Source organism: Echiichthys vipera (assembly GCF_963691815.1).
Source record: "Echiichthys vipera genome assembly, chromosome: 1".
NCBI classification, from domain to species: Eukaryota; Metazoa; Chordata; class Actinopteri; order Perciformes; family Trachinidae; genus Echiichthys; species Echiichthys vipera.
In genome coordinates, this window is record NC_139826.1 from 6,837,418 (window position 1) to 6,851,500 (window position 14,083).

General features: G+C 42.4%; 1 protein-coding gene across 2 annotated transcripts in view; it reads left to right on the plus strand.

Moving 5' to 3' along the window:
- LOC310945050 (AP-2 complex subunit alpha-2) overlaps window positions 1-11,452 on the plus strand; it is a 33,196-nt gene extending 21,744 nt beyond the window's left edge. For both annotated transcript variants that reach the window (XM_083910991.1, XM_083910992.1), the window contains 7 exons: window positions 1,332-1,414; window positions 1,619-1,707; window positions 1,865-1,989; window positions 2,078-2,194; window positions 4,786-4,855; window positions 6,998-7,132; window positions 7,348-11,452. In XM_083910991.1, coding sequence (XP_083767117.1) covers window positions 1,332-1,414; window positions 1,619-1,707; window positions 1,865-1,989; window positions 2,078-2,194; window positions 4,786-4,855; window positions 6,998-7,132; window positions 7,348-7,425 — 697 coding nt within the window. In that variant the 3' untranslated portion in view covers window positions 7,426-11,452. The remainder of the gene's footprint in view (window positions 1-1,331; window positions 1,415-1,618; window positions 1,708-1,864; window positions 1,990-2,077; window positions 2,195-4,785; window positions 4,856-6,997; window positions 7,133-7,347) is intronic.
- The last annotated feature ends 2,631 nt before the right edge of the window (window positions 11,453-14,083 follow it).

The window sequence follows — 14,083 nt, forward strand, 5'->3', positions numbered from 1 at the left end:
AGGGGTGTCAAACTCATTTTAGTTCATGGACCACATATAGCCCAATTTGATCTCAAGTGGGCCAGAACCATAAAACCAGTGCAAAATAATCATTGGCAGCACCTCCAAGTTTGTCTCTTTCTTTTGGTGTAAAGAAGTTCAAGTAGCCTACATTCTGAAAGTATCCACAATGAATGAACAATCTATTTACAATACATGATGAACAAATAAATGAGTTGTTAATCCGATAATTGTTTTTTAAGTAATTATTTAAGGAAAAGGAGTCCAAATTCTCTGCTTTTAGCTTCTTCAATGTGAATATTTTCTGGTTTCTTTCCTCCTCTGTGACAGGAAACGAGACATTTGTCGACGTTATCTTGGGATTTGGGAAACACTGATCCAATTTCTCACCATTTTATAGATCAAATGACTTATTGATTAATCAAGAAGTAAAAAAAAGTGCAGTGAAAATATCGTTAGTTGCAGCTGTACCCTTTGTCCACATTTCCCTTTTACAATGACATTTTACATCAGTCTGACAGTGCTGTCACAAAGCCAGTTAGTAAGCGTGGGGGATCTATAATGGTGCGTCCAGGGACATGCTACTTTTATTAGGACAGTGTGACCCCAGGTGAAAAAAAAGGAATATTCAAACATTTTAATTAATGACAATTTTCGGCTGGGGAACCAAATGCTCGCCGGTTCAAGTCCACCGTACACCTAGGCACTGCCTTGAGCAAGGGACAGAACCCCCAACTGTTCTGGGCACATCATCATGGGGCAGCCCCCTTGCTCTGTAAGTCCTGTATGTTACAGGATAACAGGGTGAAAAAAATATTAAGTCCCCTCGCAGGACTAATAAAGGAATACTTCCTTTCTTCCATATTGGACCCTTTTGTGGACTGGTTCTGACCCTAGGGCTGGTTGATGGACACCCCACATACCATTACACATTAAAGGGGCAATTTAGTATTTCACTTTCAGAAAGTTTGGTGACACAGGAGATGGATGAAAATAAAAAGCTCAGAATGGATGCTGACTCTGTTCTCCATTATGGGTCAAACTCCCAAACACTGGATCTTGCATTTCCCACAATGGAACCGGAATCTTGTCTTTTTTTGAGACCCAACCTGCCTGGTAAACACTTCTCTGCCCCGGTTTGTAATCTAGGCTGTATATAATCTACATGTAGTCTGAACTTTCTGAGTATGAACTCCCTTTTTAACCTTTTCCACATCTCGCTCAAATGTTGAGAAAATATTCTTCTAGCGTTACACTTCTACTGGCACAAACCGAACAGATATCTGATTATGTTCATTGTGAATGTGTAATCGTGTGCTTTTAAATTCCAGGTTTGTTTGTAAGAACAACGGTGTTATCTATGAGAACCAGCTGTTGCAGATTGGACTGAAGTCTGAGTACAGGCAGAACCTGGGTGAGCAGCTTTACCACACTGTTTGTCTCCAGTGTGCCTGAGGTCTGCATCTCTTACTTTTGGGAAATCTCAGCAGATTTTAAGGATACTTCTGACAGCTAGTGTTGCAGATAAAAAGAATAAGATGCAGGATGGGATTCGTATCATTTTAAATATAGAGGACACCGGTCAGATGTGATTAGTTTATTTGATTAACTCCCACAGGTCGCATTTATGTGTTCTACGGCAACAAGACATCCACCCAGTTCCTCAGCTTCTCCTCATCAGTGACCAGTAGTGACACACTCAAGACTCATATCCTTTCATCTGCTTGGTAGCTTCATGCAACAGACGTGATTGTCCCACTCCAGCCCACAGAAAGCACTGTGCTTTCTGAACACACGTAACTCAATCAACAAGTCCTACCGCGGTTCCAGCTGGCATCCGTAGAATCCTTGACTCCTGTCGTCACAGCTGGATGTCCACGCTAAGGCAGTAGATCCCACAGTAGACGGTGGAGCTCAGCTGCAGCAAATCATCAACATCGAGTGTGTGTCAGATTTCACAGATGCACCGGCACTCAACATCCAGTTTAGGTTGGTGTCTGAATGCATTGTTTTAATTTTGTATGTATTCAGTTACTTCTGTGTGCTCATTTCTGACTGTGTGTGTGTGTGTGAACAGATACGGTGGAACTCTCCAGAACATTGCAGTGAAACTCCCTGTGATGCTCAACAAGTTTTTCCAGCCCACAGAGATGATGTCCCAAGACTTCTTCCAACGCTGGAAACAGCTCGGAGTGTAAGGCGCGCTTTACATACTCACTGCACCACTGCCCCATGGATCCTATCAGCACTTTCTCTTTCAGAAAAGGCAGATTTATTTAACTGCTTATTCAAATTTCAAACTACGAAGATCTGAAGGTCACTATTACGGTTAGGCGATGTGTTAAAATTCTCCGCGTTCCACAAGCTCCCATACCTTTTTTTACTCTAATAAATGAATGAAGTCACCTCACAAAATGTCAAGAAATTAAATATTCTGACACACATTATCCTTATTAAACAGAAAAATACAACCTTCTGAATTCATACAGGGCTAAAAGAGATTTGGCTTGTGGTTGTATGAGGTTCTATCCATACTTGGTGTTTTACCTACAGTAGAAGACGGTCAGCACGTCCCCAGTTTGAAGAAATAGCCAGGAGTACCAACATAGGAGCTAAGCAGTGTCCTGCTGTGGACAGGGGCAGCAGGTGAATGTATGTTAGCCACCTAAAATAATTCATTTCAGTTTAAATATACACGATATGTAAAATATTTTCACTGTGTTACCTTGCTGTCAGACAGCTCTCTCCTCCAGTTTCAACAGAAGTTCCCTCTCTCTCTTAGCTGAAAAGTTCCTCTTCTGTATACTCCGGCTCACAAAGGGATCCTATCATCTCCACAGAACTTCATCGTCGCTGTTATGATCACTCAGTTAAATGTTCTTGTATTTGTATATAAACGGAAGAAAGTGACTCAAACAGCTGATCTGCGGTGTAATACAGTGCGCGGCACAAGTTTGTGTTACAGCGTTTTATGTGAAGGAATATGTTTAGAAAATGTCGTCCCAAAGAAAAGCACTGAAAATATTGTAAATCTAGCATGTTCTGCAGCTGATATATATATATTTTTTTTAGTTGGGCCTTTTTTTAGTATATAAGTATGTTTTACTGCCGGTGTAGTGGACTGTGCTGACGGGGGCGTCCACAGCCGCTCCTGTGTCAGTGCTCCTGTCTACTTGTCCAAACTGGGGATGCGTTAGTCTTTCCACTCTTCCAACAATCACCAACTCTGTTTTAGTCCAAATAAAATTTTAATTTACAGAGTAAGATGTGAAAACATGCAGGCTCAATATGCCCTTGCCTCTCCCTGTTGTGCCACCTCTCACACGTTTTTCAGAGGCAAGACGATTAAAGAGCTATTTAAAATGACAAAAACCGCCCTTAAACATCAACCGGCTGATAGCCAATATATTGGTTCAGTTGCCCAACCCTAGTCACTATATATGTTTTATGACTAAAAGGTCTTTAGTTTGTTTATATATATTATTTTATTTATATACTGGACATCAAAACTAAATATTAATACTTGATTTATTACTGTTCTCTAGTTTTAATCACTGTTTTTGTTAAAGTGCCTTTGTTATTTAAAACACATGCTAGGACAGCAGTGGTATAGCCGCAGCGGATATTCTATCAAATTATGAGCAATAAAAAAAACCAATATTTCTGAATAAATCAAGTATTAATAACTTGTTCTCTAATTTTGATCTCCAGCGTACATATAAAGACAATGACCAAATTATTAATTGATTAATCAAAGAAATCCTCCACAGATTTATCCGTAATGAAAATAATTCTAGTTGCTCCTCTTGTTGGGTTCTGTTCTATTTTGAATCTGGTTCCAATTTGATAAAATTCTTGGATTATCTGCGCTCCAAATCTCTTATATAATCTCTTATCTCTCCTCACACTTTTTGTTGACACGACATCACACTGTAGCTGTAGTCTTCTTATTTGTAGGGCCAAATCTGGCCCGCGGTGTAATTATATTTGGCCGCCAAGATCATATCAAGGTTCTATGTGTTTAAAGCACATACACGTCTACTTTTCTGTTGACAAACATGAGCATCCATGCTACCAGTCTCTTTGGACAACTTAATCCACCCCTCCCCAAAAACGACCAAAGAAAAATTGAAAACAGGAGCTTTCAGCAGCGGTGGGAGGCAGATTATCTGTTTATGAAGGTAAAGAGCTGTTTGTCTCGTCTGCAGAGCCACCGTGGCTGTAACCAAAGAATAACACATAAGAAACACCACGACAAGAACAAGGACCGGCACTGAAAAGGTTCAACGTTACACATCTGGAGAGAAGGAAAACATGCACATTTACAGTCATTTTTTTTTCTTTAGTAAATATTGAGTTTTTAAATTTGGCCCACTGTGAATTGGAGTTTGACACCGCTGTTCTAGAAGCTGGTGACAGGGCCAAAGATCATATGTGAGGTGATAGAAGCACCACTCTTTCTGTGAGTGGACTGTGTGCACTGTGGCACTTGTTCACTTGTGAAATAATCCAGTTGAAAGCACATAGATTCCATAATCTTGGTTCTGATTCAGTAAAATGCTTTAAACCCCAGCCTTCATGGGAGCCTGATTGGAAACACAGGGCATTGTAAAGTGTTCTGGACTGTTCTTGGCATTAAGGTCATGTTTAAATAATGATAAAACTTTAACAAAATATCAACAGAATGAGGTTCAGATAGATGATGCATGTTGCATTATTTTGTCCTGTCCTGTTCCTGTCCTCCTGGAGATAAGTCATTATTTTGTCTCTTCTTTGTGTCCTCAGTCCTCAGCAAGAGGTTCAGAAAATTTTCAAAGCCAAACACTCAATGGACACAGACGTTGCCAATGCCAAGGTAAAAAACCAAACAGTCACAGCTTTAAGGGAAACAGGTGAACTGTCTATTAAACAACTTGTTTTCTAGGGCTGAAACTGCTTTTCTGAAAAATTCAAATGGCGTTTTTGATTGTTTTTTGTTGTTTTGAGTCATTTCTAAACTCAGTGGGTAGGAAAACGCAGATTGTCTGATGTATCTGTTTAGTTCCCATAGGAGAACAAGTATGCAGATAGTTTTATTTACTATACTGCGTCTTGTCGACTGTTTTTGAATATTTTCATCGACCAAATCTGCAGTAAACACTCCACCTCCGCATCACACCAACGTGAACCTTTCGCCGCCATTGTTTCAAATGTCCGCGCATGGTCCCTCCTTTTTTCTATGTCCCAACAGGCGCATAGGAAATGACCTCAGACCCGCCGTAGGCCTCGTGCTCGTACCGTGCTCACGCTCGTGCTCGTACATGTGCAAACGTGCTTTACAAAAGCCCACCTCTCCCAAACGGGCCGTGGACGGCAACAGCACTCACACTGGTCAAACTAACTAGACTTTAGCCGTGAAACGTGCTGGGGCACGGTACGGATGGTGTGAGTGCGCCCTAAGAGTTAGTAGGCAATGGTCTTCGTCTGCCAGGATAAAGACTAGGACTGGACCATGTGGCCAATACCTTCTATCCAAACGTATATCTTTTCATCTCTCGATAACCGTTAAGATCATGATAGAGGTTGTTCCCTGGTAACTTAATAAATAAGGAGTCTATAGGAAATAACCCTATGGTAAAGCCTCAAATGAAAAATATTGAGTATTTTCTCGTTTTGGTTGAACTTCACTTCTTAAGTTTAAAATACTAACTCAAAATATTGTGCATCTGATTTTCTGAAAACGTTATGGCTTATTATCAGTCTAGATGACGTAATTGTGTGTCACTTCATCTCGATATATGATTTCATCACAATATGATTCCATTGAGAGAAAATCCCCCATCATATCGAATCATCGGCAGCTCTAATAAAGAATTTGATAAAAAAAAGAAAGAAATTATGTAGAGGCTTGGCTCAGACTGACTTCAATCAACTGATCCGCTGCGTTGACAAATCACATGCAAGCCACCACTCCTGGTAAAGTGCTTTGTGACATGAAGGCAGTATTTCTTTAAACATTCATCCATTTCTCCCTTTTCAGTCTGAATCCTCACTAACTCACTTGTTCTGTAGCTTCCAACCTCATCTGCAGCCGTACAGGCGGATAGGGTTTGCTCAGTGATAGAAACTTGTTCACATCTTTTTCTCTTTCATTTTGGTTTAAAAATAAAAGGAGCAAGTTGGTTAAAGCTACTTTACGCTCACATTACATATGGATACAGACGGAACCTTCTTCCCGTACTCTGCGTTCATTTCAGCCGCATTGTATCACGTTTTCTGAAAATTGGCGAACATAAACGATGGCAGCGCCGGTTACATTGTATCTATTTACATACATTAAGGGAGCATAAATACAGGTTAAATAGTGTTGTAAAGAAGCTTGTCAAGTTCCACTCACCGGCCACTTTATTAGGCACCCCTGGTCCTTAATAAAGTGTGGTCTTCTGCTGCTGTTCCCTCTCTGTAGAAAGTAGGTGGTGTTGTGTGTTCACAGATGCTCTCCTGCATTCCTCTGTTTGAACCAGTGGATATTTGAGTTCCTGTTGCCTTTCTATCAGCTCCAACCAGTCTGGCAATTCTCCTCTGACCTCTGGCTAAAACAAAGCGTTTGCGCCCACAGAACTGCCGCTCACTGGATCTTTTCTCTGTTTGGGACCATTCTCTGTAAACCCTAGAGATGGTTGTGTGTGAAAATCCCAGTAGATCAGCAGTTTGTGTAACACTCAGAGCAGCCCATCTGGCACCAACAACCATGCCACGTTCAAAGTCACTTCAATCACCTTTCTTCCCCGTTCTGATGCTGCTTTGAACTGCAGCACATCCTCTTCACCATGTCTACGTGCCTGAATGCATTGAGCCGCTGCCATGTGATTGGCTGATTAGAAATTTGCGTTAACGAGAAGGTGGACCGGTGCACCTAATAAAGTGGCCGGTGAGTGTATTATGGTGCACGGACACCTGGTCTATGATCTCCGTAAACCTGATTTTCCCCACGTCTCTTGTCTAAACCCTTTGGTAGATCTTAGGTTTTGGCGTTGCTCTGCTGGAGGGGGTCGATCCCAATCCTGCAAACTTTGTTGGAGCTGGAGTCATTCACACTAAAAACACTCAGGTGGGCTGCCTCCTCAGACTGGAGCCCAACTCACAAGCACAGGTAAGGGCGCACACACACACACACACACACACACACACACACACACACACACACACACACACACACACACACACACACACACACACACACACACACACACACACACACACACACACACACACACACACACACACACACACACACACACACACACACACACCCACCCTTGTATTGAACTGCCGTATAGCCTGTGTAACTGTGTGTGTTCTGTTCAGATGTACCGCCTCACCCTCCGGACCAGCAGGGAGTCTGTATCTCAGCGACTGTGTGACCTCCTCTCTGAACAGTTTTAACTACAACAACACAGCACCAGTATTTCTACACCTTTACTCTCCTAGGCTCACTTTAGATAGGAATGGATATTTTGTACAGTGTAAATTCTTTTTTTATTATTTTCCTTACTCCACATGTAAATGAAGTGAAATGTATTTTTGGCACACAGCTTTACTAATATATCCCTGCTTTGAATCTGTCTGGTGTCTCACACTGAGCACCCGGGCCGACATGTTGCACACTGTGTGCTTCTGCGGCTCCAGAGTTCTGAACTCTTTTCAAATAGTGTGTTATTGTCGCTTGGGTACTGCCTTTATCATTCAAACTTGTTGCATAGACCTTTTTCATGGCTGCCGTGTTTTTGTACAGCTCTTGGTCTTTTCTAATGATGAAATGTGTATCTCAGTCCTGCGATGCTGTTTACCAAATTTGGTGTCAATTGAGTCAAAACCCCCAAAAAAGTCTATTGATCTTACCAACAAAGAGTTGGTTCAGAAGCATCAATGAGATTGAGTTAGTTAAATCTCACGTTTACCAATGATCCATTCACTTTTTTGTATGAGACATATTCTTGTTGTGTCACACAGGACTGGAAAGATCTCCTCAACTTCTCACCCAGTTTGCACTTGTTGGGTAAAAAAACTCGACCACATAATAGATCAGATGGATTTAGACACGATCATTTTTACTTCAATGCCAGAATTCTCACTCATTCATTTCATTTCATTCATAGTCATTACCAATTTTGCACGTTTGTCAACTCAGGAGGAAAGGCGAAGCTTTGAATGGCGGTGTTTTTGTTCCGTAGCAGGGAATTTTGAGCTTCATTGTGCAAAATGTTTACACAGAACTCAGGCACTACAATAAAATGACAAACAAAAATCAATATAGAACACTAGGAAGAAAATGGATATCAATTACTGATAGTTATGAAAGGCTTTTTTTTTAAACTCCACACAGCTGTGTCTATGAAATCTTGTTACTTTAAATAGATGACAGTAATATTCTATAAAGCACTGCCACACTGTGACACTATTTTCACCCTAATGCATTTATTCACAGAGCACTGCCACACTGTTAATATTTCTATATTTCAGTACGTTGTTTTTTCTGCTATTATTATCAAATGTACTTTCCTCATAATCCTTGATGGCGTATTTGATGCTTGACATAAAGTCCGGCTCTGTCCAACGGTCAAACTAAATCTTCCTACCACATCTAAAGCAGTGTACTAATGAAGATGGGGTTTTACAGGGGGCTATGCGTGACAGCAAGACTCCAGGAAGTTATTGTGCCCGGCAATAGAAATATTCATAACCCATATAACCCTAAAAACGCCAACATGTCATTTTTACACTGTTGTTTTTCTATGTATTAGATAAACGAGACATAATGTGCTGGTAGGTTTTTTTTTTACTTTTGGACTTAGTTAGGCTAGCTTAATGCTAAGCTAACTAGCTAAGCTAACACATCCGGCTGTAGCTTCATATTTAGAGGACGTTATATTGGTCCTTTTATCTAACTTTCAGCAAGAAAGCAAACAAGGGTATGTACCAAAATGTCCTACTGTTCTTTAAAGAACTTTGGTTCTGAAAGGTCGATGAAAAAATGTAAGAAAAAACATAAAGAATGTAAGAATAGATGTAAATCTTTGGATTGTGCTGAAGGGTTTGGCCGATTCCTGAAAAAGGTACTTTAAGTTGGACCTGGGAAGCTTTAACCATTTATATATTGTGGGGTTTTTGACATTTTCACATCATACTAAGACCAGATCTCAAAGTCATGCAGTGATCCACCCACTCAGGTCCAGGAGCGTTCAAGAACCACTGGGACCGACTATCCCTGTGTCACGCTGTGCCTTATGTCCTCCAGCAGCTTATTTACAAGAAAACAAATGGGATGAAGGTGCAACAGAAGGGTTTTTATTAATGTCAAGGGGTGGAATTCCATATATTTGAACAATAAACAGAACAACATATCGCTGTTAGCTGAGCATTAGCACTGACATTCTGTCAAGCTTTGGTACAGTGCGGTGGACAGGTCACGTGACTGTTGGTGCTCGGAGGAACAAACTGAAGTGGTTGATGGAAAAATGACCCCAAGTAACTGCTTATGTTGCTAAGAATGTGCTGGATGTGTAATCAAGCTACTGTTTGCTAACACATTTGCCTTTGTCGGGGGACTTGGCTTAGAAGGGTCCGGACGAATGGATCCTTTCTAGCCCTAACCTTTGTTGGTTTCTTTGTAAGGTCTTATGTTAATGGTGTTCACAAAAACAGGTATAAAGCAATGCTGTTGTTTTTAACCCTGGTCTTGTTTTCATATTTTTGTCACATTATGGTTTGGTGCACTCTGATGTCACAGCGAACAGACGAATCCAGCGAAGTACCTGAAGTGAACAAGCCGCCGTTGCTGTGGTGGCATCTCCCTCCAGTGAGCACACGATTAGAGCTGTCATTAGAAGTGAACCTTTTCTACAACCTTCACAAACCTTTACCTTGTGAAGAGTACTTGTGATTATTTACCTCCATCACTGGTTAACTCAGCTACTTGACGTTTACATTGTGGTCATTAGGCTGCCCTAGCTAGAGCAACTTACGTTATAAGCTTAGCAGTGTTAGCTTAGCTGACATTTCTTTTTCACTGATTTTTGCTAGGCAGCCGCATGCTGTTTACTGTGAGATTGACGAGAGTGAACCAAAACTGAGCGTGCTGTTGCTGTTGGGAACAAAGTCCCCTCTGTTAATATTCTGGATCCACTTCTGGAGAACATCTGCACGCCCAGGGAATCCATGTATCGACTCCCTAGACATTGTTGTCAAAAGTAATGCTGCATAAAAAGTACAGAAAATTTACACTTAAAATGACAGCTCCCATTCAAGCGTGTGCATACTGGAGGGAGACGCCACCGCAGTAATGGCGGCGCCGCTAGATTGCGAAACACACACGGCTCGCCGGAATCATCTTTACTCAGCTAGACCACAGCTTTACACTAGAGTCCACACAGGGCCACCAAAAAGTCCAATCTCCACCAGTTACCAGCCTCACGGTGTCCGTCGTGAACCTAATTGGAATAATAACTTTTATCATTCAACTTCACTTAAATCTCCAAATAGCTGGACTCACTGGACTCCAACGTAAAGCGTAAAGCGCCGTTCAAGCAGAATATTGCTAACCCACACCAGGTATTTGGGCCTAAACCCGGACATTAAGACCTAGTTTGGGTCCTTGGTACTTTATCCAGTGCTCACTTTCAGTCACTGTGTCTTAACTTTAAAAACTGTCACAATGCTATTGTTTTTCTGTGCCATCGAACACGTACCTGTATGTTGTTGCTATTTAAATGTTATGTCATTTCAACATCGAAAAGTTTTTACAAATAAAAAGAACCTTGTTGCTAGCTCTTCAATGGAAACAAAGAAAGATTACACAATCAGTTTAATAGAACTGTGACCCTTGCGTCCAGCTGACTGCAGGGATCTCCGGTCTAAGCCTTGATGCTCACTGCTTTACCTCGACCTTTCCGTTCAGTGGGTGAATACGGACGTGCGCTTGCAGCGGCAGCAGCAATTTATACAGCAGCAAAGTTAAGTGCCGGACAATTCTCACTCAGCTCACTTTGAGGGACAGTTGCAGGGTTGGATGAGGTCCGTAGTTAGAGTATTACCTACAGTAGATGGTGGGCTCTACTGATGGGATGTTTGCGAACAAAGCGGTTCTTTTGAATGGCTTTTTAGTATGAGCGAAGGGAACCGAGTTACAGTATACTCGAGAGCCGTTCTCCCAATCATTGCGCACAAATGTCACTGCTCTAGATCCGCAGTGCCGAGTTCACGCTTGCTCAAGATCTGCGGCATTCCTCCTGTGGCTGTCACGGCACCAGGCTGCCAGATGCACAGCTGTTACACTGAAAACACACCAAACACACTTTTGATACGTTTTTTTTTCCAACAGGCTTGACGGACATGCCTGATCGATATTTGCAAATAACCCCCGCTTTTAAAAAATGTATTTAAAAAGAGAACCATGAGCCTCTTTTAAATTATTTTGACTGCATGATTTGCTTCTGTTTACGTTTATGTACGTTTAACGTAACTTCTAACTTGTAGGTGCTGGTCCACCACTGCCTCAGTCCGGTTGTTAGATTGTTAGTTTGAATTCCTAACCCCTCAAAACACCACAATAACATTCTACTTTTGAACTGATTTGGATTTTTGAGATTAGGATGCACACTTGCTGCCCTTTTGTTTTGTTTTTTTGAAAAGTAATCAAAAACGCTGACATAGAATTTTAACTTTGTGTCATAATATCCACATTGTCTCATAACATTGGCTCACCATGAGTATTTTTACAATGCAAAACATTGACTTAGGTTTCCTGGCAGTAATGGACCTCCATACGGTAGACCACTGAGTACTTGAATAAAGTCCGTTTAACGGTTTTGCTATAAGGATTCAATCACAGACGTTTTTTAACTAAACAGGCCAAGTGGAAAGTTAAAGGCTCAAGACCTGTCCTGCTTTGCTACAGTGCGGACGCTTTTCTGCTTGCTCTCGCCTTTGCTTGCATTTTTTGCTACTATCTGCTACTATTTGCTTCTCCTCAATAAGAAACAAAGAGCAACAGCTCCTGGATACTTACAAAACCAGTGGGATTATATTTCTTTTAGATAACAGAGGCATTTTTCAATATTTTTACGACTTCCTCAACGCTAGGCAGGGAGGCCTACCATTCAAGATAAGCCTGAGCCTGTGCTACAGTGCTAAAGGTAATCACCAGAAGATGCCTCCCTTCTCTATGGAAGATTACCACAAACTACTGCAGAAGATTTTGCTGCTGGAAACAAAAATTAATTGGTTAGAAGTATTTATAGAAGTGAATGGATATTGTGACAACAATACCACCCTAGCACTGACTGAAAACAGTGGACAGGGGCATGCCAGAACCCAGCAAACTAGCAACGATGAAGCTACGAGGAAACGGGAGGTCCCTGTACAGGGTAATAAATCTACCAGCGATAATCCTCCCTGGAACACACTTGGGGCAAAGCCAAAGAGAAGACCACCTCCCTGCGACAAGGGAGAACGGATAACCGGGAGGACCCAGCGCCCCGATATCTCTGATCTGACCGGTTGGCCTGCGCTACCATCTCTATCCAGGCATAGCGCTTCATCAACTCCCCTGCCACGGAGGACACAGCAGCGGACAGCTGAGAAGAGGAAAAGTACCAAGAAACTTCCCCAGCAAGCAATTGTTCAACTAAAGAACAGGTTTGCTCCACTGTTGTCGGACAATGGATCCCCCTCTGATTGCCTGAATAACCCACCATCACCATGCAGAAGGGTAAGACCTGCTAACTTAAAACCACCGAGAAAGCTAACAAGTGGGCCTGAAAATCTGATTGTGGGTGACTTTTCTGTAAAAGATATGAAAAGCAATAATAACACCAAAGTACTCTGCTTTCCGAAGGATACGGTGTCTGACTTGAAAAAAAGAATCCTGGATATTGTGGCTGCACACCCAAATGTGAAAAATATCATTCTGCACATTGGTTTTAATGACATTGAAAAACAACAATCAAGTGAGCTGAGAGAGCACTTCAATAAACTCTTTGAAACAGTCAGCGCTGTGAATGCTGAGGTGTTTATCAGTGGTCCTCTACCCCCGATCAGGAGAGGAGCTGAGAGATTCAGTCGCCTTGACTCGCTGAATGAGTGGCTCTCCAGCATTTTTCTTGCTCGTTCGATGCATTTTATTGACAATTTTAGCTTTTTCTGGGACCGCAGGCATCTTTTTAAGGCAGACGGACTTTGTCTAAATAAGCTGGGAGTAAAGCTTTTCATGACCAACATGTCTTACTTCCTGCGTCATCTATCTATCAACACTGCCAAGGACAAGAGACAAGAGGAACCAACGGAAAAGACAGACACAACACAGCTTATCATGAACGTCGAAGGAGGACCGCCATTGCAAAAGGAGAGCGCTGACCATGAGAGACACCGGAGCAAAGAGGAGACGTGTCCATCCCCCTCTACCTCCCCTTTCATTTCAAATGGGCGTGAAGATCCCTCCCCCACACCCCCCAAGCCTAAATCCAGGTCTCCATCCTTCTCCCTTCCTCAAGTAAGCCTTTCTCCCCCCTTATCCCCTTTGGAGTTCCGGGAGCTACCCCCACCCACTCCCCGCCCTACTCCTATTTTTACTCCCCTTGACCGACCTCAGCGATCCCCCCCTCAGCGTCATCTCAGTGGCACCTCCCTCCCACCCCCCCCCCCCCCCCCTCCACGAAAGTGTGCTTCACAAACCCTCAGCCCTACTCCGCCCCTCTTACGTAAACCCCCTCTACTCCCTCAACGTCCACCTCCAGTAGTTCATTCCAGCTCTGACGCTGCCCACTCCTCCTCCCCCTCATGGCCACCCCCGCCCCGCCCTGACAGCAGTCCTGAATATTATTGATACAAAAAAGGGTTCAGCAGTAGACCACATTATCAGCTGGGCCCAAGGCTGCCTACGTCAAAGCTTGGCACCTTCTACATTCCTGTTGTGACTACCAAGAGAGAGAACATTGGGAAACGTAGACACCCTGCTAACCTAAACAATCTCATTCCTATCCTCTCCAAATCAAAGTCAACATCGAAGCCTGTCAATAACACCATCAGGATGGGTCTGCTCAATGTT